We start from the raw sequence: 25,431 nt of genomic DNA, 5'->3' as shown, positions 1-25,431 counted from the left end.
CGTGCCCGCTGGTGAAGAGGAAGATGGCTCTGGAGCATGGAGCTTTCACGATGTGTCCACAGGCTTGGCAACATAGGACATTTGTCACAGGTCCCCTGGGGTCCTATGAAGAATCATTCACTGTCTCCCTGGGGATTCTTGGCTCCCCTCTTCATTGATGGGCCCAAAGTACTTCACTCTGCTCATCACAGTGAGGGGCACAAAGTTGGTGTTGACTAATCTGAACAACTGATGTGTAAAGAATTGTGAGATCCTTAGAATGTGTTCTCCCGAAAGGGTATGTCAGTGCCTGGGCACTTTCTGGTTCCGGTCCTAGTCCCAGCAGGACTGAGAGCCTGGAACCCAGGGCTCTACCGGCTTAGGAACAGCTACAGAGCCTCCCGCCGGTTCCTGGCACATGACTTGGCTCTGTTTTCTATCCCACGTGCCTTTGTTGGTGACTCCGTTGAGCTAGAGGCCTCATGCTCGATCAGGCAAGATTTCTGCCTCCTGATTCCAGTTTGGAAAACCTCTCAGTGGGAGGAGGAGCTGAGAAGAGCCACAGAAAATGTGATCAGCATAGCCCTTTGATTTTTGATTAGTTTCATGCTTAAAGCCCTGGAACTGGCAAATACGTATCCTCGGGAACAGTAAGGAGAAAATACATTTATGTATTTTCAAAATACATAATACATTACAAAATACAATAGATTTATGTTTGTAAAATACATTTTTTTCTTGCCCAAGGTTTACATGTTCTTCTCTTCCCTTTCCCTAATCTATGTAAGTAGATCTACTTCTGCCTTCATATTAAGGAACTTGGCTGACGGACTCTTTCTGGCAACCAAGCAGAGGCTAATGAATCATTTACCAGATGTCTTTAATGGTAGAACTTTCTACAGATTCATTCCCATCATCTGTGCCATTCTGGGCCAATCCTAGATTCCCATGGAACTTTTGGAAGTCTGTCTTCTTTTCTCCATTGAATTTAGTCATGCGTTTTGGAGAGTAGAGAACAAACAGGCTGTTTCTTATCTGTCATTGCCAGATTAAAACAAGGGGAATCATGAACATTGCTTGTGTGTCATTCATTGGCTTACTTCATGCTCTAGGTCATCAGTTTCATCTTCACATCCAAAATTCAGCTTCCTCCAGCCGTTTGGGCATTTTACGTGCAACCCTGTAGGCAAATAGCCTATTTGTAAGCTCCACAGATTTGGGGAGCAGCTGGTTTTGATCATTAGGGCACATTCCCAGTGCCCAGCATAGTGCCCAACACAGAGTAGGTAATGATTCTTGCTGAAATACACGCCAGCACCTAAACATTAAATGCGGCACACACTTTGGAGTCACAGTAAGTACCATGGAGTGGCCAGTACATACCAAGCACTGTAAGCATTTTACATACTTTTTCATTGACTCTTTCGGCAATCCAGTGAAATAGACAATGCTACCCCTTTTTATAAATGAGAAGGTGAGGGGCAGGGAAGTGACATCACTCTGCTGAAATGCTCTAAGTATTTACTTGTGCTGTAAGTAGAAAAACTCAGCATCAAGCCCAGTGTCCCCCAGCTCTTCTCTATACCATTCTTTGTCGGACCGATAGATGTAGATCCTACAATCAGACCACTCTCAAGGACAGGCTCTACCTTCAAGTGACATGATGGGGTGAGTGCACACCGATGTCAGCTGCCCTGAGAGGGTAAGAGGCTTCAGCCACCAGCGGGTGTCCTTCCTGAAGGGAGCTATTCTGCTCTGACGCATGGAATTAACCATCAGAAATTTCTTATTTAACTGTGAACACACAGTGGGCATGGACGGGGAGGCAGACTTCTTTCCTTTTATGAGTCGGGTTGGACAGCCTGAGTGCTGGCATGGAGACAACAGAGGTGGGGTGAGAAGGACAAGGTTGGTGACTGTGAGGTCCAGTGATGTCGTGACCTTCATTCCAGCTGTCCTCTTCAAGAACTTGTGGATCTGCCACATTTTGAAAGGGAAGCTGTTGGAAAAACATTGGGTTGTTTTATGTGGTGGGGATCAAAGGAAGGGCAGCCTGAGGGTCACTGAATGGCCAGGAAGACTGCCAGATAAGGCCAGGAGAACCCCGAGGGGGTCAGGGGAGTAGTGACCTGGTTAGAGGAGAAAGCTCCCTGAACAAGTGAAGGAACTCAGGAAAGAAAGATGGAGGAAGGCCAAATGAGGTCACGTCTTGGAAATTTGGAAGATGTCAGAGATAGGCACTATATGGCTCTCAAATGAATAAAGATGGATGATGGAAGGTTGAGATACTCCTGCTTACCTTTTCAGGCTACAGGCCTTGTTGTAAACATCTGAAAGCATGGCTTCAGTTAATAAAAAAAAAAAAAATGTCTAGCTCCCCCTTTTCTGGTTTTCTAGAACAAAGGTCAAGAAACTTTATCGATGGGGACAGACAAGATGGTCTCTGTCCTACTCGTCAAGTGTGCCACGTGGCGCAGAGGCAGCCACAGGCCATCTGCACAGAAGCTGTGTTTATGGAACAACAGCCAGCAGGCTGGATTTGTTCCCCAGGCCATCTTCCGCTGACCCTGGTCGGCGGGGGTGACTAATGGGCAGACTAGCGATCGTTTCAGTTGGTAGTATTCATTCTCGCTGACTGGGCTGCTCTTGTCCAGACATGGCCACCAGTAGTTGCATGGGTTAGAAATACATTGCAAAACAAAGATCTGGGGCTTCGGGCAGGGGACAGAAGGCAATGGGGAAAATGTGTTTTTGACTCTGACTCAGAATATGAGGAAACAAATGATGGACAGAGGGCACAGTATTCTTTCCCCCCGGGTCACTGCTGAAAACTTGGATTTTTTGTTTCAAAAAGATTCTCCCCTCCACAATGATGGTATAATTATAAGTCGGAGGATCCCATTTAAGAAACGTTTTGTTGGGCAGTGAAGATTTACCCAGATGAGGCCACATTTAAGAAGTTCTGTGGCTCCCTAAATGAAGGCACCACGTGGCTCTCCTACAAGGAAAAAGTGAACACACTAGAGGTCTGAGTTCTCCCGCATGATCTGCTCAGGTGGTCAGCCTCCTAGTCAGCATCTGACAGCACGGTCCTGGTGTCCTAGAAGCCTGGCTTCTCCTTTCTGGTGTCCTAACTTTGTACTCAAGACTTGCCAGTCAGGTCATCAGACTTTCTCCATAAAGGGCTGGGGAGGGCCCAAGAGGAAACTTGCTGCAAGTAACAAGGAGATCAATTCTGTCAATTCAAGCGGACTGAATGAGATAAGAAATATGGGGGTCTTATCAGGGACTGCCTGCCCCCTGCTGGCTGGGGAACGGGCTCCTGGGTGGAATTCTTCAGCGCTGCCCTGCCCCATAGTACAGCTGCTCCCTCCCTCCTTTGGGACTCCCAACTCTGCCTCCTGATCCCACCTTGGCTTTGGCTCCAGACTCCAGATTCTCAAGGAATGAGACAAATACTGATCATATGCAGTGGGAGAGGCACTAGATATAGGGGATACAAAGATAAATACGACAGAACCTTTTCTCTTGAGGGGTCCAGAGGAGAAGCAAAGTCATGTGACAGTTGTTTGCAGAGCGCTCTTGTGGTCAAGGTGTGTGTATGGTCTGGTCATGGCACAGAGCGGGAGCCAATCAGTTCTTTGTAGGAGTGGAGAAGGGGATCATGGACTTCTCAGAGCCAGGGTGTAATTGAGTCTTCAAGGTCTTTAGAAGTTAGTCAAGTTGGTGGGGTGGGAAAGGATAGAGGAGCCAAACAGAGGGAGACGGATAGCATGAGCAAAGCATGGAAGCAAGAGAAAACGTGTGTACCAGCGAAGTCTATTTAAGTCACTCTAATTAAGGGCCTTAGAAAAAATAAGAAGAAAACAGGGACGCAAATCATTAAGAGACTCCTAGCTATAGGAAACAAACTGAGGGTTGCTGGAGGGGAAGTAAGTGGGGTGCTGGACATTATGGAGGGCACGAGATGGAATGAGCATTGGGTGTTCTGTGCAAGTGATGAGTCACTCTGAAACTAATGATACACCATATGTTAATTAAATTGAATTTAAATTAAAAAAAATTTTTAAAGATTTTATTTATTTATTTGACAGAGAGAGATCACAAGTAGACGGAGAGGCAGTCAGAGAGAGAGGGAAGCAGTCTCCCTGCTGAGCAGAGAGCCCGAAGCGGGATTCCATCCCAGGACCCTGAGATCATGACCTGAGCTGAGGGCAGCGGCTTAACCCACTGAGCCACCCAGGCTCCCTAAAAAAAAATTTTTAAAAAGGACATTAGAATTTTGCTGGAGAAGAGAAATATGGAACAATCACATGTTCATCAAACCAACATAGACAGTAGAAAGAATTTTAGGAACGATAAAGAGCTTGAGGTACTCAACAAAAGATTAATGACAGAGATGACGTAGGAACTAGTCCTTGAAGATGGGACCCAGTTTTCTTTTTCTTTTTTTAATTTTTTTTTTTTTATTTGAAAGAGAGAGAGAGAGAGCATGAGTGGGGGTGAGGGGGAGGGAAAGAGGGAGAAGCAGACTTCCTGCTGAGCAGGGAGCCCCATGCAGGGCTTGATCCCAGGACCCCAGGATCATGACCTGAACCAAAGGCAGGTGCTTAACCAACTGGGCAACCAGGCACCCCTAGGACAATTTTCTTGACAGGAAAGGTAGGAGTGAATTCTTGGTTGAGGAAAAACCTGAAAAAAGTCATGAAGCAGGAGTGAAGATGCCATTGCTGGAAAGTGGGCCCTTGAGCCTGAGAATCTTGCATAAAGCTGCTTCCTTTGAAGGACAGCACCGCCGGCGGAACATTGGGCAGAGAAAAACTCCTGCCTTCTCTGTTCCTGACCTAGCTCTCCAGAATCAGTCCCCTAATACAAATAGGGTTGAGTGTTACCAAAATTCAGAAGAAAAAGTAACCAATCCTCAAGAATGAAGTTCACCTAATTTTAGAATCTCTTCCCTCCTGCTACCAGAATTTCACTTTCCAGTCTCACAGCGTCTTTAAGAGTATGGGACGATGAAGGAGACACAGGGATGTCTTTGCTCTCCCTGCGTGGTGAGGGATGACTCTGCTTCCTCTACATAGTTTCTTGTGGATACTGTCCACATGTGCGGATATGCCGTGTTTATTTATTAGCTGTTCCACTGTTTCGTACTGGGCGTTGCTTTTTCTCAGCCTCCCCAATCTTTCTCTCATGTTCTTAATGTTTGTCAAGGCACATCCCCGGAGATTTATAGTGAGTGGCATAGGGTGGACCCACGCCAGGGAAACAGGAATCATGAGAACTCGCACGTAGGGGAAAGTTGAATGAGTCAAAGGGCAAAGAATCAGTCAGACACACACACACACACACACACACACACACACACACACACACACACATCTGTAGAATGAAAGAGGCAGGGCTTCAGAATCCAACACGCTGTTGGGCAATATAAAGTTAATTTAGACCAGGCGCAGGGGACTGAGGACCTGGTCAGGTCGGTCAGTAGGTGTGTCAGAACACGGATGAAGGACACCAGTTACAAAGGAGCTGTGTGAACATGGGTGAAATGTCTTGGTCAGCATCCTCTTATTCACTTCCTGTTAGAACCGGAAGCCGCCCCTGCGGATGGCCGCCGGCAGCCTGCACATAGAAGAGGTAGGGCCGCGTCTTTGGCCAGGGTGAGAAGTGTGGGATCAACACTGAGAGAAAATCCCGAGGAGTATCAACCTTCCTTAAGAAGAGAAGTGAAAAAATAACGTTTTGAGCCTTGAGTTGTTTACACATAAAGCATGAAAGATGGGTGTGCTTAATCTCTAAAGAATCAAAGATGTTAATGTTATTGGTAGAGAGCCTTTTAGAAAAATGCACAAATGACATTATTAGGCAAATGTTTCATACATTTGTCAAAAAAAAGTCAAAACATTAGGTAATGAATCTTAACATTAGCCAGAGCATTAACATGAATTTGCTTCTCAAGTGAGATTAATGTTATTTTCAAACTGAAGACTTGTGAATGTGGTTATGTTTATATTGCAAAGGACGTTCTAATATCTGAACCTAGTCAGACCTTTTTGCTGTTTTTGTTGTTCTTAAAGCTGAATTTAGCCAGAATTTAGTATTCAACAGTTAGTTTCTTTCAGATCCAGTCCTGAGGTAACACCTATATTTAGGCTAAGAAGTTGCTTTTCTCTATGAAATAACCACCACTTTATATTTTTACATGGATTGTGTAAGCACATAAGTAATTAGGTATCAGAACAGATTCATAGGATAGCCTAGCACAGTACTGTGCTGAAAAAGCTTTTGAAATTAGAATTCAAACAGTCAAGGAAATTACAGCATGAAATCATAACAGTTTTAAATACAGGAACCTTACAGTTTTGCTTAATTTCAATATTCCCTTCATAATAGTATGAGCATTAAGATGTAGAGACCAAAGAAGTAGTGTTTTCTATGTTTACTTGGTGAAATTTCAAGTTACTATTTAGCAACTACTAAACTTGGAAAGCGTTAGAAGATGTGATGACTTCTAGTCCGAATTTTCCATTTTTATGGAAACCTCCTAGTCTCTACTCTTTTTGTAGAGAACACATTGGCCGGTAGAAAAAGGGTTTTGGTTTCTTTCAACAAAATGCCTCAAATCTGACCGAGACACTTTTTTTTATATTTTCTTTCTTATATTGTAGTTTGGAATTTTTATTTTTAATGTAAATTACATAATGGGGTTGGTTTTAGGGAATATGTGTGGCAGAGGCAACAAGAGGCACTGTGTGATCACTGATTTCCTTTGTGACTTCACAGAACCTCCTCAGGTGTCCTTATACTGTAATCAGTGGAGTAATATAATTTTTTAATGTTTCAGTTTGCTCTCTGAAACCAGTCTGTAGCTAGGTTGTTTGTTTGGTTTTTTAAGTGTAACAATGATATAGACATGAATATGTTACAGAGAAATAGTCCTTCTCACTCAATTTATGCCTTGCTCCTAAAGTTAGGATTTAAAAAAAAAATCTGATGATTTAGGGTCAGTCACAGGAAGATTTCAGAAACCGTTCCTTCGAATCAGGGAAAGACTTGTAGTATATAGATATGAGGTTCTCTTGCCTCTTAGGGATTTTCTGTGATCTTGAAATCCCATGGCCTTAAAATACCCACCCCCGAAGCATAACCAGTACCCGGGGACGCAGCTTCTACTGGCAACTGTGGCAGCTGTGGTCTTGACCATAACCCTGACTCCAGGGAGACTTGGGACAGCGCCACACGTGGAAGCCTGTGGGGTGTGCAGACAGATGCTGGGATGGCCGGCGCATCAGGGCTCCTGCTGCGGGCTTAGGCCCCTTAAGGTTGCAGGGATCTGATGCTGCCCACTTTCATGGAGTCCCAGACTCTCTCTCTCTCTCTCTCTCTTTTTTTTTTTAAGAAAGAGAGAGAGAGAGAGAGAGAGAGAAAAGAGTAGGAGGCAGAGGGAGAGGTATAGACTCCCAGACAGAATCCCTGCTGAGCGTGGAGCCTGACACGGGGCTCGATCCCACGACCCCAAGATTATGACCTTAGCTGAAAGCAAGAGTCAGATGCTTAACCCACTGAGCCACACAGGTGCCCCTGAGTCACAGACTTTTATTTGTGTGTGTCCCTTTGTATAGAATGACTATACTCCCTAGACAGCAAGGGCTTCTCCCTTCAGGCTAACAGGAGGACAGTATAAATATGCTTCCCCCTTCCCCCATTACCTGTACCCACCTAGGGAAGGGCAAAGGCTGGCCCGTAGGCAGAGTTTATAGTGGACATGGTCCATTTCTGGGTGTGCTTCTCAGAAATTTAGGGCTGTTTTCATGATGTGTATCTGTTGATCACAATTCTTGTTTGTGGCCCAGCTCAGACGTGAGAAGGGCTTAAGTTTCTTTGTGGGATTTTTTAAAAAGCTGTTTATCATGGGTTCTTTTTCTCTTGGGTTCATTCAAAAGGACCATGTGGGAAAATGAAAGGGAAAATGTGCACTTGGAAAACATTTTAGACTGTGGCAAGTGATAGCGCTGCTTAGGAGAACAGCACGGCTATTCTGCTGAGAACACAGAATGGCTAATATCTACTACCCTTGAACTTGGATTTCATCTATGATGTCATGGCTCCCCTTGTATGATGCCCAAGAATCCAGACTTTGTGGTACAAAAGGCCTTTTGTGTCAGAGATATTTCCCGTGAGTGTGGTTTCGTTCAGACACAGAAATGTTTGGGAAAAGCTGCGTCATCGGGAACCCTGATGAAGGTGGTCCCCAGGACGGCCAGGCAGCTGGGTCTGTCATGGGTTCCACTGACATTTCACTCTGAGGGTCTTTTTACGCAATGCTTCCCTGCTTGTGAAGTGTTGAATGGTCATTCACGACCTGGGTTAGCAAAGCGGAATGCTCACCCCCTTGAGGGCTGTGCCAAGAGCCTGTAGCTGAGAGGGTTCCGTTTTGTAGGGAAGGCGGAGAGGAAGTTTCCATCCCTTACCCTAGTTTAATGCAGGGACCCAAAGTGCACGGCCAGAACTGCCTCCTGGACACTCCCTTCCCTGGTTGTGGCACTGCCAAGGGGGAGTCATGCATTAGCTGCAGGGACCCTGTTCTGCCCTTTCAACGGACACATCAGAGGACACCATCAGAGGACACCATATACGTCTCTGTCATGAAGATCCACTACAACACGGGGACTGTAGCCAACCACACTGAATGAATGTATAATCTGAAACAGAGTTTATTTGTAGTTACTTATATCTACCTTGTTCCTGAAGGTACTTCAATTTAAGGACAGAGATGAAAAGACTTACTTAGTAATAACCCCACGGCAGAGCTGGAATGAACTTCTAAGGCATTGTTTTCAAAGGACATGCTTCCTCCTTCTAACCTAAGGAGAGTACACATGAGAGTACACATGAGAAGAGGAATTCGTCACCATAAAATAGTTTCAAGAGGGAACAGGATCCTTTCTTGGCTGTTCTAGATAGGTAGGGCTAAAAGGCATCTTTAATGACCGGGCAGGCCAAGGGCTTCCTCACGACCTGAACTGTAAGGAATATGTCCTTATGTGTTATCAGTTATATCTGTGTACCTTTCATCTTCCGTCCACACACCATCTGGAAGGTTCCTGTCCCTATGCAGGCTGGTATCTGCAGATTATGCTCTCTGATCACCAGGAAGCTTATGGGTGCCCGTGTCTGTGGACCGGCGCCTCCAGCAACTGCTCCCCATCCGCAGAGGAGATGCGTAGCTCTGGGGCTGGCCAGTCTCTAAGAACGCTCCTCCTCCGCCACGGCCCCCTGTGCTCCTTACTTACTTCTCTACCTCTGCACAGGGCATGGTTTTCCTGCCTCTTCCCAATCGCCCTTTTCCCCCAAGACTCCCTGATTCCTCCCCAGCAGGCGGACCACCTGATAGTGGATACCATACCCCGAAGAAAACCCCAAGAAAGCCCTCAATAAAGCCCCGTCCTTGTCCCCAAGAATAAACATGAACAGTGGTGACACGCTGGAGGTGTTCCGGTGACCTGGAGGCTGAGGGTGGTTTGGCGATGCTGGACAACCAGCCACGCTCACTAGTCACCCCCTGACCCCAGTGGTATTCATCTGCGCAGAAACTCTATGCCAAGTATACAATCGTATGTTGTAGATGCCTATTTTAAAAGGTCTCCAGGGAGGACATTTGCACGTGTCCAGTGGTCGCCTGGTAACAAGTTAATTTCAGGGCAGCCTCACCCCAGGGGGCGTGTCTTGGAGTTACTTGTCTCAAGCGGGCAGGTCCTTCCTAGTGTGCAAGGGCAGTTAGTGGAGCTTTGGGGGTGATAAAGAAAGCTAAGGAACATTGCTTGCTGGGACATCCAGGGTCTTTCCCTTTAGGTGACGTTCATTGGAGAGGGCCTGGGGGAGAACTGGTAACCATCCTCATCTGTCCGTGCGCTTGCACTGGAAGCTTCCATGGGTTTTCTCCGTTGTCATCCTTCAGGCCCTTAAGGGTTTGGACCGACCCCTCTCCTGTGCCGCCTCTTTGCCTCCAGGGTCGTTCAGGCCTTCAGACAGGCTTGGACTGCACATTCTCTTCCTCTCTGAGCTTCCTCTGATCTTTCTGGAATGCGCTTACCCTGTTTTCTGGATTGGACTCTTGGAAAGTCTGGCAGGGTCGGTATTCATCTTCAGTGTGTAAACATAGCGTGCAGAAACACCAGCTGAAGTCCCCTGGCATTCACTCTCCTGTCTGGACGCTCACTTTCTGCTTGCCTTTTACGCCTTCCAAGAATGCGGAGCACCCAGGGCTGCCAGCCCATCTAAGGAGAGAGTAAGAGCCCGCAGGCCGTTCATGGAGGGCACTGGCGGCAGGCCACTGCAGCAGCTTCTCCCCAGGCCCCCGGGGATGAGGGCTGGGAGGCTGTCCGAAAGGTCCCGATGCAACTGGAAACGGAGCCGCGCAAGCCCGCTGGCCTGCCGTCCCTCGGTGCATATGAGGATACGTGGCAGCTGTGGCCTTACAAGGTCACAAGGAACCTGGTGTTGCTGAGCTGAGGGGAGGAGGGTGGAGAAGCGGGAAAGGACTCTTCCTAAAGCAGGATATCCATCACAATGGGAGGGAAATAGCCGCAGAGGAGTAGGCGGCCCTTCTCCAGGTCCTTAGCACACTATTTAAGGATCCTGAAGGATGCCAGCAGCTGAACAAACCCCAGGCTTCCCCTGCCTGAGCCCTCGAGCCCTCCGCCGGTGGTGGCTGCCAGCTCGGTGCTCCGAGCCACGCGAGCCTTTCCAGGCGCCTGCCTCAGACCTGGGCTCCCAGCGGTGCTGTCTCGGGGACGGCCGCTGCTCCCTGTTGTCCTGTCCCCTCGGCCCTGCAGCCCTTCAGGCCTCCCAGAGGTCTAGGCTGTGGGGCTGGGAGTGGGGCCTGGCTTGTATCGCCTGTGGGTGGAAGGAAGGGTGCGGAGTGGAAGTCCCGCCAGCGTCCTGGCTGACAGCGTGTCAGCACTCAGCGCGCTCTGCCCACGCCTGTTTGGTGCAGTTATCTGATGCGCTTTCACACGGACGTGGTCTGGCGGTCACTTCTGTGCTCCCTACGCAGCCTTCTCAGTATTGTCTTCCCATGGTTCTCAAGGATGGGGGCAGGTGTCTCTCTGACTTCCTCTGTGTTCAGGAAGTATTTGGCATTCCACACACCTCTCACCATCCCTCTGCTTCCCTCCATCTCTCTCTCTCTCTCTGTCTCTCTCTCTCATTTACTCATTCAACACACTTGTCCTGGCTGCTTTCCAGAACGCCCTTCCTAGTCTTTCAAGCGATCCAGTTCCTTTTACCCCCTATTCCTGCTTCCCTGTGAGGTCTTTCCCTGCGGCTGCAGCAGCCCCCACCCGTGTTTTCATTCTCTTTTAAATTCTTAGCCTGTTTATTATTTCTGCCTTTAGTCTTACAATTCGTAAAGCAGGTACCCGGATCGTTCACTGAGTTTCCATCTACGTGCCCCCCACCCCGCGTGTCAGGAGCTCTCGCGCGCACGGGCCCACAGGAGGACGCGTGGGAGCTGCCGACCTAGAGCGCACAGCACGGCCAGGGACAAAGATAAAAAGCAAATAATCACGACTGGGTCGTGATGCACTTTATAACACGAGTATTTTGAGGGCCGTGCTAGCCTAGAAGGGAGAGGATCAGCTCTCTTTGGAGGAGTTAGGAAATGTTTCACGTGGAGGGTAGGGCACATCAGCTGGGTTTTGAAGAGTGACTGGGAGCTTATCAGGTGACACACGGGTGTCAGGCAGAGTTGAAGAACCTTCCGTTGACGCTGTGATGGTAGAGGCCTGAGACAGCACGACTTGCAGTGGCCTGTGACAGCTCAGATGTTAAATGTCCATTCGTGGGGCACCTGGGGGGCTCAGTCGGTGAGCGTGATTATGATCCCAGGACCGTGGGATCGAGCGCCGCATCAGGCTCCCTGCTCCGCGGGGAGTCTGTTTCTCCCTCTCCCACTCCCCCTGCTTGTGTTCCCTCTCTAGCTGTCTCTTTCTCTGTCAAATAAATAAAACCTTTAAAAATAATTAAAATCCCGTTCGTGGTTATAACATGTTCATGCCAGTGTTCTTCCAGCAAGGTGACAGAGCTCCTTGGACGTTTATCCAAGTCCCTGTACATCTCAGGCACTGGATTTTAACCCCGGCCTTGTTCCCGGCGCGCAGTTTCCAGGCCAGGGGACGCGAAGATGGAGGTGATCAGCTGTGACCCCTTTTACTCCTGTGTTGCTTTAGACCAAGGATGCCCTGTTCACGATTCTCCACGACCTGCGACCCCAGGATCACTTCAGTATCATCGGATTTTCCAACCGCATCAAAGTGTGGAAGGACCATTTGGTGTCGGTGACTCCCGACAACGTGAGAGACGGCAAAATCTACATTCACCATATGTCGCCCACCGGAGGTAAATACGAGACCTTGTTTTCTTGTTGCCTTTGACGTGATAGTAAGCGAGTAGCCAATTTTCTGCCAGGAGACGAGGATTTGAAAGCTGAAGCCGATCACAGGAAAGCAGATAAGGGTGAGAGCTTTCCCAGAAGCTTATGTTTCTCTGAACACCGAGTCTGGAAATTCTCATCTTCCAGGCCCTGAACTGATGATGGTCAGGTTAAGTTAGGGGGAAAACACCTGATAGGTTTTGGAGACTTTCCTGGTTTATCTCATGGATCCAAACAATGAAGCAGTTTTTGGAAGCTGCTCTTCAGTGAGGAATCAAAGCCAAAGAGATGTTTCGATGTTTCAGGAGCTTGGGCGCTGGCACCTTGGGAGGCAGCGGGTGGGACAGAGCTGCTGAGCTGTTCGCCTCTCAGCAGGGCTGTGCCAGCGAGCAGAGCACGCATCCCAGGTGGCCAGGGAGATGCAGCGCACAGGGAGAGTTCTGGGCTCTGAGTCTTGGCACACTTGGGTTGGGTATGTTGCCCGGGGAAGAGTGTGGAGGATGGAACAGGTCCTCCAGGATGCGGGGAGAGGAGAGAACCGGAACAGGGTGTTACCCAGCCGTGCTTCCGCGCCGGACGTGGGGGTCCCTCTCGCTGCTCTCTCCGTCTCCAGTACAGTGGCCCCGTGTTCAGCACTGGAGCGTGTATGGAAGCTCGTCCAGGCTCCCTCCGCCCTTTCTGCAAGGGCCTTTACAGAGACGCCGTCTCCTGGGGCTGCTGTCTCGGTCAATTCTAATTTGGTTATTGGGGAACATAGAAAAATCCAGTTCGGTTTTCTTCCTGCATTTTTCATCTTTCGTCTGTGTATTCTTTTCTCCCCACGATGAAGCTCTGATTTCCCAAATGAACTTCATTTAGAACTTGATCGTGCTTGGATGGAACTCTGACTGCCATGGCATTTCCTACCGGTCTTCACAACGGTGTGGTCTAGGAACCGATTTACTGGGTGATTAGAGAGATAGAAGATTGGATGTAATAATACGGGAGGAAGTAGGAATAAGACAGGTCCTTGAGGGAGGAAACTCTTCATGTTTGTATGGCCCATGGTTCCCAGCACAGGTCCTGACATGTATAGCTCGTGCTCAACGAGTATTTGTTGAACTGAATGCATTTCAACAGCACTCCTCACTATTAGTAACAGGGTGTGTGCGTGTGTGTGTGCGTGCGTGTGTGTGTGTGTGCGCGCGTGTGTGTGTTGGCAGAGGGCGTGGGGATAAAGCTTTAGGAAACAGCTGAGGTGTATTATGTCATTTTGGAATCCACACCTTAGAAACCTTATTAGTTTCCTTTATTTTCATCTCCGCATTTCAGCACCCCAAGCTCTCCAGGTGAACAGAAAGTCAGTCTGTTCATTCCTCTCAGAGAAGTGGAACGGTAGGGTTGGCACATAGGTTCTGAAGCCAGACTGTCTGGATCTGAAGCCAGCCCCACCATCTATGAGCCATTGGCTGTGTCTGTACCCAAGTTTACACATCTCAGTTGTAGACAATAATGGGGCTGTGATGAGGATAAAATCAGTTAAAATACCTGAAGTGCTTAAAACAGTGGCCGGCACATGGGCAGTTCTCTTTCAGAGTGAGACGTGACCCTCTTCACCCAAGCAGTCCCTCTTGCTGGTGCATTTGGGTCCTATGTTGACTAGGGGTAGGGGGGGACTCTCTGCAGGGTGGCCTGGCGGCTCTGTGGGGCGTCTCCCTGTGGAGGGCACTTTCCTGTTCTTAAGAGCTTGGGACACGTCCTGGCTTTGCATAGGTGTGATCCACACCCGGCTGTGCCTCGGTGTCTGGAACTAGGAAAGCTAAGTCGGTCCCTTCCCCTGGGCTTTCCCTGGCCTTAAAGTAAAATAAAAGATTTGGCACCACTGCCAAGTTCTCATTTAAAGGGAAAATAAAGGCCTGCCTTTTTGTCCAGGCTCACACATCCAGAGGTCGTGTGCTTCTAGGCTGGACATTCAGAAAGGCAAGTTAATGAGCCCAAAGAAACGTTAAATACTGTTTCAGCTGTAACTTTTCCTGACGTTCAAACTCAGTGCATCTCAGAATTATCAGTGTGTTCGCACAGACCTAGCCATGTATTTTTAGTTTTTTAGCCAGAAATTCTGGAGAATGTGAAACAATGGGGAGAAATTACCTGGTTCACTCAGACACGGTACATTTCGCGGCTAGTTAAAAATCACTCCGGACAGGGTGATGGATGGTGGTGATGGGTATACAGCTTTATAAACTTACTAAAAGTAAGCGTGTACCTAAAGTGAGTGCCTTTTCTTTCCCTCTGGGACTTGCACTCCCTCCAGATTCCTGTACCTGTACCTTCCTGCCCTTTGCAAAGCTATTCCCAGAAAAGGCGTAGGAACCACTGTTGCAAAAGGTATCGAAGACGTCTAAGTGAAGGGGTTTGTTCAGGAGAAGGGGCGTATCTTGGGATAATTCCGGGCCATTCCCATTCATTTAGCAAACCCTTGGAAGTGTCTGCTAGGCTGGTGTCACCCCGTAGGTGCAGGCGGCTTCCTTCCCCACTCACGTCCTCCTGCTCGAATGGTGGCGGGTGACACACGGCCAAGCGCATGCGCCCAGGTGAAGAATATGGGCACACGGGCTTGAGCGGGCACCTTGTGGTGTCCCCCAGGCACAGACATCAATGGGGCCCTGCAGAGGGGCATCAAGCTGCTCAACGACTATGTGGCCCACAATGACATCGAAGACCGCAGCGTGTCCCTCATTGTCTTCCTGACCGATGGGAAACCCACCGTCGGGGAGACCCACACCCTCAAGATTCTCAACAACACCAAGGAGGCGGCCCGAGGCCAAGTCTGCATCTTCACCATCGGCATCGGGAATGACGTGGACTTCATGCTGCTGGAGAAACTGTCGCTGGAGAACTGTGGCCTCACACGGCGTGTCCTTGAGGAGGACGACGCGGGCTCACAGCTCATCGGGTCCGTACGTCCGTCTTCTCCATGCAGGGGGACTCGGGCTCTCAGGAGGGGGAGGACGGTTGTGGGGTCATAACTCACTACACTGGGAGATGTCCTAAGGGATGCTTAACCTAGGTTCATTGGGCTCAGATTCTGGGCCCTGCTCTGTGACTTTAGGCAAGGTGGAAGCCAGTCTTGCTTGGTATCGTCTTCTGTAAAGCGAGGATTGTGGTTGGTCCACAGAACTGAATGAGAAAACTGGTGTGAAGTATTGGCAGGACGGCTGCTGCATGGTAGGGTCCACTAGCTCCTATGGTCGTAACTGTCTTCTCGACACATCTAGTGTATTTACTGGCATGTTGTCTAGTGTTTGCTCTAATTCCCCCTGAGGCGTACGTAGGAGAAGAGGCGCTGTCTCCATTTTGTGTCTGGGTAACACTGGCCGCTGATTCTCTTACTGTTTTGAGGTGGAGAAGAAACTAGTTCTTAGGTTTTCTGTCTCCATTTGGAGCCTTCCCGCAGCTGTCATTTGCCAAAAACAAGTATGACCTCGCTGCTGATTCGAGCACGTGCTGACTGTCTGTTCCACGTGATGAGCTTGGGTCTTCTTTACAGCAGATACGGTAGATATTTAAAAGGAAAAGTGAGGTTTGGGTAGATTCGCAGCTGTCCGGTAGCCATATTCAAGGAATATTCATTAACGATAAACCTAATTAGAGGCCTCCGAAGTGGGCAGTAAAGGTGGGTCCTTGGTATGAGGCTCGTCACCATTCTCCCCCCTCCCGCAGCATTTTGGTCAAAGATTTCTTTTTTTTTTTTTAAGGTTTTATTTATTTATTTGAAAGAGAGAGAGAGACAGCATGAACAGGGGGAAAGGGAGAGGGAAAAGCAGACTCCCCACTGAGCAGGGAGCCCGATGTGGGACTCCATCCCAGGACCCTGGGATCATGACCTGAGCTAAAGGCAGATGCTAGCTGACTGAGCCACCCAGGCGCCCCACGGTCAGAGATCTAAATAAAAAGATTTGCTTCCCACATTTTCAAAATTACTCAAAACTATATATAAAGAGGGAGAACATAGTGCATTGTATATTAAGATTTAATAATGCTCTCAAAAACAGAAGCAATGACCGTGAAACATACCAGCTGCCCCGTCATATTTCCAAAACCATCATCGACACCCAACAGCCAGCGAGAACTCACGATGCATCAGGCTTTCCTACATCTGTTATCTCAGGCAAGCCTCACAGCCTAGCGTCCAAGCAAAGTTGCCACCAGATGACCCTCTCCCGTATTATCTGGACACACTGGATTCTGCTCCAGGAAGTCGCTCAGAGAGTCCTGTTCCTTCCCTTTGATGGCTCTGTGCCCCTCAGGTGTCATCTTTAGCTGCAGGGTTGAAATTAGGTCCCTATCATTTGTAAATTCTAGCCCCAAAGAGGGGGAAAGAAGAAACAGATTAAGAAGCCATTTTTTTTTTCAAGCAAGCATTGCAGAAGTTGTCCATCGCACTTCTACTCATACTCCGTTGGTGAGAATGTGGCCATATTTGGCCAGAGTAGAGGCTAAGAGATGTAGTTGACAGCTGAGTGGGTAGAACTCAGGAAAGAAGGGAAGAATGAGTAGTTGCTTCAACATTCCAACTTTAGAGAGGAGGAACCCGAAGTTCAGAGAGGCTACGTTACACGGCCCAAGACACAGCCAGGAAGGGGCTAAGCTGTTTTCCACAGCCTGTGCTGTCTACATCTTTGGAAGGGGGATTTTGATGGTCCCCTTACTCAGCAAAAAGCAACCTTGGAACAACCAGGAGAAAAGCTAAAGTGAGCAAATGAGGCATTACACACAAGCCTAACCTCAGCGTCAAGATGAGATTCCTCGGGGCGCCTGGGTGGCTCAGTGGGTTAAGATGAGATTCCTCAAGGGTAATGGGCTTAAGCGTACCTGGAACTTGTGTTTGGTTCGAAGGAACGTGTTTTATGAGGCCCTTTGAGAAACGTGGTTATGTACATAGGAAAGTGACCTAGAGACCGCTCAGCTGGGGATGCTTGAGTCCGTGTCATATGAAGAATAGTTCAGGAAGCGGAGTGGGCGGGGTCAGCCGGGCAGCACACAGATTTCAGGAGCACACAGCAGTGTCCGAGACATTTAAATGCCGGTGTTTTTCAAGCATCTGAACATTGAGGGTAGATTAGACTCCTCACGCAGCGTTGCTCCAGAAGCAGAAGAGTTCAGTGCATGGAAACTGGAGGAAGGAAGGTGTGATCTACTCCCGGGGGCTCCCCCTTCTCGTGGGAGCTGCTGAAAGGAGGAGGGAAGCCTGTGTGGTAGTGAGTTCTCTGTCACCAGTGGTGTTCAAGCCTCTGCTGTGCCGTCTCACGGCAGAAGTGTTCTGCTGGGCAGTGTTGACATGAGGGGCCTCTAAGAACTTGGTCCCTGGCAGATGGGACCCGTCCTGCCGCAGCCACCACGGGCCCTGACTCTGTCCCTCTGTCCTTCCGCCACAGGTTCTACGATGAGATCAGGACGCCTCTCCTCTCTGACATCCGCGTGGATTATCCGCCGGCCATGGTGGAGCGGGCCACCAGGACCCTGTTCCCCAACTACTTCAACGGCTCGGAGATCGTCATCGCGGGGAAGCTGGCCGACAGCAAGGCGGGTCAGCTGCACGTGGAGGTCACGGCCAGCAACAGCAAGAAGTTCGTCATCCTGAAGTCGGACGTGCCCGTGGAGCCTCGGAGGGTGGAGGGCGGCGCGGGGGACCCCAACCACGTGGAGCGGCTCTGGAGCTACCTGACGGTGAAGGAGCTGCTGAGCTCCTGGCGCCACAGCCGCGACGCGAGGGAGAAGGAGCGCCTGAGGCAGCAGGTGCAGGCCCTGGCCCTGGCCTACCGCTTCCTCACCCCGCTCACCACCTTGAACTTGCGGAGGTCGGCGCTGCCCGCCGAGGCGCCGGAGGCCGCCGTGGGCCCCGAGACCGTGATGCAGAGCCTGCGGGGCGCCCCCCCGGAGCCAGGTGAGCAGGGGTGGGGGCCCCCCCGCCAGCCCCAGCCGCTGTCCCCTGAGGGAGGGCGACACTGCTGTGTTTGTGGGGCTGCAAGGGTCAGAGCTCTGAAGAAAGTCGGAAACAGGACATTCCTCCTAGAAATGTCCTCGGGGAGGTCAGTTTATGGGTAAATCGCCAGGGTCGGGGGCCTACCCCATGGGAGGCAGTACTGGAGGCTCCGGGCAAGAACAAAGCCCAGCGTTTCAGTGTCCTCCGGCCTCGGTGAGTCCCTCAGAGCTCTGCCTTGTACCAGCTGGGCGCAGGCTCCCACAGCTGGGGCGGTGGGGGGCGGGGTGTGGGGGGCATCTAGAGATGAGCCGCGCCCCTGGCAAACACACAGCCCCCAAGGGGGTCCTGCCTTCTTCCCATGCACCCCTGCCTCCTGGAAGAGGAGAAGGTCTTCCTCTCCGATGCTGACCTGTATATGAACACGTATATGAACATTGAAGTGGCAGATTCTCGACAGACTTCATCCTTTTCATGCTTATTACGCAGAATCTAGGCAGAAACCGTCCTTTCCAGTCTCGTGCTGTTTTGTCGGGGGGAATCAGTAGCCACAAGCAGAGGAAAAGGAGAGCACAAGGCGTCCGCCCAAGCAGAGCCTTATAACCTCAGTAATAACTGCTTGTGGGAAACAGCGTGTTTTTTACATTTTGACATTTTTATTAAATTCCTGCCAAGGTCATATCTTCTAAAGAAAGGGAAAGGACATGAACCCAGAGCCTACAAACGCTGTCTCTTTTATCCCTCCCACTCTAAACTCTGAGCAGTCCCTGGGGGTGGTAGAGCGAGCATAAGGGTAGGATGTAGGCATAGCTGTTTCCGCTGTTTCCGCTGTGTGGCTCGGGGCAGGTATCGGAATGTCTCTGGGCTTCTGTTTCCTGGTGTATAAAACGTGGATACTAACGATTTCTCTGAAGGGCCATTACAAGGGTTCAGTATGTTAAAGTCTTTGGTACAAAACTAGAGGTTTGGAAATGTTAGATCCCTCTGCCGCGAGGGATGTAGAACTAGACATTTAGGTTCAGATTATAACTATATCTGGATTATAGCTGTCTTTTAAAAAATATTTTTATATTTTTTAAACTGTGAAAAATAACATAAAATTTACGATCTTAACCATTTTTGAGTGTACAGTTCAGTATTATGAAGTATATTCACAGATCTTTCAGAACTTTTTTCATCTTGCAAACATGAGACTCCGTACCCATTAAACAACTCTGCCCTGACCCTAGATTCCATAACTGTTCGTTATGTATGACAGGCGCCTTCCCTTCCTGTACAAGCAGAAACCCTAGACCAGAAGAATACAATCTGATTTATAGAAGAGTAAAATAACCAAGTCTTCACATGGTACCCCTTCGCTTGTGTATTGTGAGGCCAAGCTCCTTCTTTAAACAGGAGATGTTTTTAAATGAGCACAACTGCATTTGAAAGTTGTATTTTACTGACCCCCAAACCTCTTGCCTGTGCCTCTCATCTCATCCTCCTTAATGATAACAGTGGGGGTTCTTCTCTTTCTAGGACCTGCTCTCCAAAAACCATACAGCCCAAGAATTAAAGTCTCCAAAACCTCAGGTAAAGAAAAGAATGTGGTTGTGTGTCACTTGAGGGCTGAGGTGTTTTCCAGATGGAGGGCCCAGAGTTCCCTGGCATTAAAATGCCCAGCCTTGCCTCTTACTGTACAGACAAATATTTAACTGGCATTAAAATACAGGACCCACGGTCGTTCAGCAAAAGGCAGTGGCGAGAGGCTGTTCTGAGAACCAGGGCGGTCAGGAAACCGTAAACACCGTGGCTGCCTCCCCAAGGAGCCTGGCAGGGCTGACAGCAGGACAGACGGGCAGCAGAGGCCCATTTGCATCTTGACTGAGTTTAGAAGTTACTTTTTTCAGAGACGTGACGTATACGTGCTTCAGCTCACAGTGGAACGAGTTTCTGTGATGTGAGGTTGTTATTATTATTATTATTATGTTGAGCATTGGCTTTAGAAGGGAAAGACAAATAGAAACACCATAAAATTTCCTTTGGCCAGCTTCCTGGGATTATAATAAGCATCCAGATGGAACAGCAACACAAAGGTGGGGTTTTAGTCTTGAAATGCATACATCTTCCTCTGTAAGTCTCTCACTGCCTAGCTGCTGATGTGCTCGACGTGCCAGGAGCGTTCTGGAGACAGCCAGGCGGGGAGGACACACGCGGTCTCTGACGGGGCAAGCACAGCTCTTTTGAACACGCACATGCTTTGTGGAATTCGAGGAAACTTTCCTTTTGGATGCCGCGTGGAGTAAGGAGCTCCAGACATCTCCTCCCCTGTTTGAAGCAAGCAGCACCCTTCCTGGTGGAAGGGTTTGGATGATTTGAGTAGAAATGATGTGGTGTGACCACAAGAAACTCTGAGAGAACTGTCACGTGGTTACAGTCATACCTACAGGGTACCAAAATCATGGACCAGGACTTTGGTCTCCTATGGGTGTCTTTTTTTGCTTTTCCCTCATCTACAAAAGACTGGTATCTTGTATTTGTCTATCATGGGGTGCTGGAGGCGCGTCCCAGAGAGATCAGCCGGCTTCTTTCCTGGGCCTTTCTGAGTCATGCTAGGAACAGGAAGGGGTTTTGTTTTTTTAGCAGTTGCACTGAGGACATTAATTTGCTTGTGACTTGAAAAGACTGACCCTATCCAGGCTTGGGTACGTGCGTGTGCGCGGAACACAGAAAGGAATTCAGAAACATGCCGTGTTTGGCATAAAAATTAGAAAGAAGCTAACTCTCCAGTCTTGGGAGGGGAGAGAGTTGATGTAGACGGTCGGGAACTATTTTGTCCGTGCAGTAAGAGGCAAGGCTGTTCGTGCTGACTAGAGGTGAAAATGAAGGGAACACACAAGCACCAGAGACAGGCCACGGGCTGTGGTCTCCTCTGTGGACAAAACTCTGAGAGCGTTGAGGTCCAAGTGCCCCAGAGGCGAGACATTCACGGCCATCGCCGACCATCCTCCCTAACTCCCAGTGTCTCTGAACCCCTCGTGGTCACCGCCCTTGGTCGGGTTTGCTGGTGGCCGCTGTCACACAGGGACTGTGGATGTCTGACCCCATGGCGCTCCGGTGACAGGAGAGGGAGGGTTCGCATCCACGTCTCCCGCCTGGGGTGGCCGGAGGAGACAGGAAATGATTTTTGGTGGCTGAAGTGTGGTGACAGGATCATCACGTCTGGGTGTAGGGGACCTGAGTTCATGGACGCACCTCGCACACCATGTAACGCTGGTGTGTCGCTTCACCCCCGGGCACCTTCCTCACTTGGACGTCGAGGATCAGTGACGGGTGAAATAAACAGTGTATGAGCCAGGAGAAGGGAGTGTGTACACACAGAAGGCACCACATAAATGTCTTGTCTCTCTCGCTCTCTCCTGGTTTTGCCTGGTGGTCTGGCAGTGGATGGAGATCCCCATTTTGTCGTGGATTTCCCCCTGAGCAAGCTCACTGTCTGCTTCAACATCGATGGGCAGCCGGGGGACATCCTGAGGCTCGTCTCTGATCACGCAGACTCTGGTACGTTCTGTGACCTCTGGGCAAGGGTAATGTAGGTAGGACTGCCCCCCTCTGTTCTTGAGACGGACGGCCACGGAGATAAGGGGGTACATCACAGACACTCACTGAGGACTGTGAGTGCTTCATTAAAGGAAGTCGACTGTGGGGCTTGGAGTCAGGAAGACAAACATGGGAAGCCCTGCTCTGACTTGAGCTTTGTAACCCAGAGGCCGTGGTATTTGCTCTGCCAGTCTCACCAGGCTATTGCCAAGGCTAAATTCCGTAACAGATGCGAAGTCATTTTGTAAATGCACAGGGGCTGTAGAGATTCAGGATCTGTTATTGTTACCACATCTCTCCATTCCAAAACCGTCACAGTGGGACGGCTGGAGCCCTAAAACCAGCCCTCGTGCTTCCTCTGTAGTGCAGACGTGAAGCCCCCAGCTCTGTGTGCACGGAACTCGGAGGTGAACAGGGCTCTGATCCCCTGCATTCTGGGGAGGGGCTGGCTGAAAGGGGTCAGTATGCGCACAGCCCTCAAGCCACACGCAGGTAGCAGTGCCTGAGGGAAGGCCGTGTGGCTGTTCTCGGTTCCAGGAGGAGGCCTTTCTTGAAGGCCAGGTGACATGTGACGCAGTTATAGAAGGTGTGGTCCTGGGGCTCCTGTCCTACCTTGTTCTCTTGCAAGGCTTCCTCCTAGCTTTCGACCTAAATCTCAACTTGTCCTAACTCAGGCTCAGCAGGGAGATGGGGGCCTGACTGTACCCCTCCCCCCACCGCCGGAGCCACCCACCTTCCTAGGGGCTGTTCCTGGCGTCTCTGTGATCAGGATGGAAACAGCCAGAGAATCCTGGAGTCCTGAGGCTGCTGTACCTGGCTTCTGCTCAGGCTAGGATTTCTCCTCCCTGCCCCGTTCCCCTTGCCCCAGGGAGGACAAGCCTACACCTTGCTTCCCCGGGTACAACGTATTGATAACAAGGGGACGGCGTCTCTCACACCTTCACGCGTGCGTGCCTTCACTCATCCAGCAGGACCAAGTGGCCCCTTCCCACGGGTCAGACGGTGCCCTAACCACTGCCGTGTCCCCTCTGCCTTCCAGGTGTGACAGTGAACGGAGAGCTGATTGGGGCCCCGGCGCCCCCAAGCGGCCACAAGAAGCAGCGCACCTACTTCCGCACCATCACCATCCTGGTCAACAAGCCGGAGAGGTCTTACCTGGAGATCACACCCAGCAGGGTCATCTTGGACAGCGGGGAGAGGCTGCTCCTCCCCTGCAACCAGAGCGCGGTGGCGGGGAGCCGGGGGCTGGAGGTGTCTGTGTCCGCTAACGCCAACGTCACCGTCACCATCCAGAGCACCATTGCCTTCGTCATCCTCATTCACCTGTACAAAAAGCCGGCTCCCTACCAGCGAAACCACCTGGGTTTCTACATCGCCAACAGCAAAGGCCTCTCTGGCAACTGCCACGGACTGTTAGGTAGGCGGCTGCTCTCACGCTGGCTCAGAGCCCAGAAGTCAGCTTCCCAGCGTGAGGCTGCTGCTGCCAGCACGGTTAGCTTGCCTGAGTAGTGCGGTCATGAAATTCCAGACCTCGCTCCCTGGTGACTTTCTAGAATGGGAAGGGGCTGCATCCGCTGATTCTCACTGGCCTTCTGGAAACGTGAGCAAAGACTTCGGGGGTCATCCTCTTGAGGTCTGGCTCCTGACTCTGGGAAGGAGATGCCATCAAGGGCAGTCCCCAGCCCGGCCCCGGGCGCGAGTCCCCCACCCCGCCCTGAGCAGCGGGCAGTCCTCTCTGGCTGTTTTTGACGTGCGGGCCCATGTGGGCCCTTGCCCAAAAGTAAAGGGTGAGCTGCCGCCAGGGCCCAGTTTAGAAAGCAGGATTTCCTGGCACTAGAGCGGGACGTGTTTCTGTCCCACTGGACTGCCAAGCAGGAGCCGCCTCGCCCAGACGTGGGCCGGGATTCCTGCAGCCTTAGCCGTGCCCTCACTTGACGCACAGAATTCTGGGGGTGCGGATCAGGAACGGCCTAACTGACGCTTTCCACACCCACCGGAGACACAGTCTGGGAGCGGGGCTGTGGCCTGGAGGAGAGGGAAGACCCCAGCCTCCTTCCCTGTCCGGCCCGTGCTCGTTCCCAGCTCACGCGGAGACAGTGGTTATCTGTCCGGATGAGTCATTAGGCAGCTTTCCAGCGTCAGCAGCCGGCTTCCAGAAGGGGAGGCCACGGTGAACCCAACCTAGGACTCCCCCGTCCGCACCCCGCAAACAGGCGGACAGGTGTGAGTCTGCTGGGAGAGCGCAGCCTGTTAGGGGCAGTCAGGTACACCCGCCTCTGAGCGCATCCGTCCCCCGCCCGCAGGTCGCCCCGTGCACTGGCTGGTCACCAGGGCCCGAAACTGACGTGAGCTCTTTCGCCGCAGGGCTGCCCGCGCTTGACTTAGACCCGATGGTCTTTTGTGTCCTCCCAGGTCAGTTCCTGAACCAGGACGCCAGACTCACGGAGGAGCCCTCCCACCCTCCGTTCCCGAAGGCAGGCGAGCCGGCGGAGACCATCCTGAAGGTGAAAGGACACCAAGTCCCGGTGGTCTGGAAACAGCGGAAAATCTACAACGGGGAGGAGCAGGTGGACTGCTGGTTTGCCAGGAGTAACGCGGCCAAACTGATCGACGGGGAGTACCGAGACTACCTGGCAAGCCATCCTTTTGACGCACAGACGTCCTTTGGCCCGAGACCCTCCAGCGGACTCTGACGCCAGCGGCCAGGATGCATGAGTGCGTGACAGGGAAGTGGTCTTCGGGGACCCGCGGCGCGCTTCCTGTCGCTTGCGCATCCTCGTGTCTTGGCAGTTAGCTGCCACCCGTGACCTTCCGCGAGTGGCTTGAGGCCTGCGGTCTGCTTGAGAGAAGGGTAGAGTCAGGCCTTGGAAGCGGAACCGTCATTTCCTCCTACTTCCTCCTCCTGCCTCCACCTTCCCTCCATCCCACAGAGAAAGATGGTGGCCCCAAGGGGAAAAGGTCACACTGCGTCTCATACCAGCCGGCTTGTCTGTCTCGTCGCCTCTCGTAACTGATGACGGCACATCTGCCACAAAGCTCCCTTTCCCCGTGGAGCTGGCCAGGGCTGGGCACTCTGCTTCTCGCTGTGTGCCGGTGCTTAGGAATCCCTCCTCTTAGAATCACTGTCTTCTCCAGATGTGTAGCCTCAGGGGGACCGCTCATGGGGCCCCGGCCATGGGCAGGCAAATAGCTCATAGATTTGATCACTGTAAACAATTAAGCCTTTTCTTTGGAGAGGATTTTCTCCTGCTGTGATATCTTGCCCTTGAAAGTGAGTTTTCATTTAAAAAGAAAAATTGGTTGGAGATAGAAGATCTGCATCCGAGATACCGATGTCTGACGGGCTTTGTAAACCACCGGGCGGTGCGGATGGGCATGCTTCTATTTATTCCAGTAAAGCTAATAAACAGGACTACCCGCGTGGCTGTTTTTCACTGGCCTGTCTGGGTTGGAGAGCTAGCCCGCGTCCGACTTG

The 25,431-nt window shown here is 50.7% G+C and overlaps 1 protein-coding gene across 1 annotated transcript in view; it reads left to right on the top strand.

Moving 5' to 3' along the window:
- Positions 1–25,216, top strand: part of LOC111158624 (inter-alpha-trypsin inhibitor heavy chain family member 5) — a 72,037-nt gene extending 46,821 nt beyond the window's left edge. The window contains exons 8-14 of the mRNA XM_022520770.1: positions 12,213–12,381; positions 15,041–15,350; positions 17,833–18,341; positions 19,896–19,949; positions 21,801–21,917; positions 22,996–23,373; positions 24,369–25,216. Coding sequence (XP_022376478.1) covers positions 12,213–12,381; positions 15,041–15,350; positions 17,833–18,341; positions 19,896–19,949; positions 21,801–21,917; positions 22,996–23,373; positions 24,369–24,649 — 1,818 coding nt within the window. The 3' untranslated portion in view covers positions 24,650–25,216. The remainder of the gene's footprint in view (positions 1–12,212; positions 12,382–15,040; positions 15,351–17,832; positions 18,342–19,895; positions 19,950–21,800; positions 21,918–22,995; positions 23,374–24,368) is intronic.
- Positions 25,217–25,431: the final 215 nt, after the last annotated feature.

This window comes from Enhydra lutris, unplaced genomic scaffold (assembly GCF_002288905.1).
Source record: "Enhydra lutris kenyoni isolate GAN:26980312 unplaced genomic scaffold, ASM228890v2 scaffoldscaffold61, whole genome shotgun sequence".
NCBI classification, from domain to species: Eukaryota; Metazoa; Chordata; class Mammalia; order Carnivora; family Mustelidae; genus Enhydra; species Enhydra lutris.
This window is presented reverse-complemented; position numbering and strand designations above follow the sequence as displayed.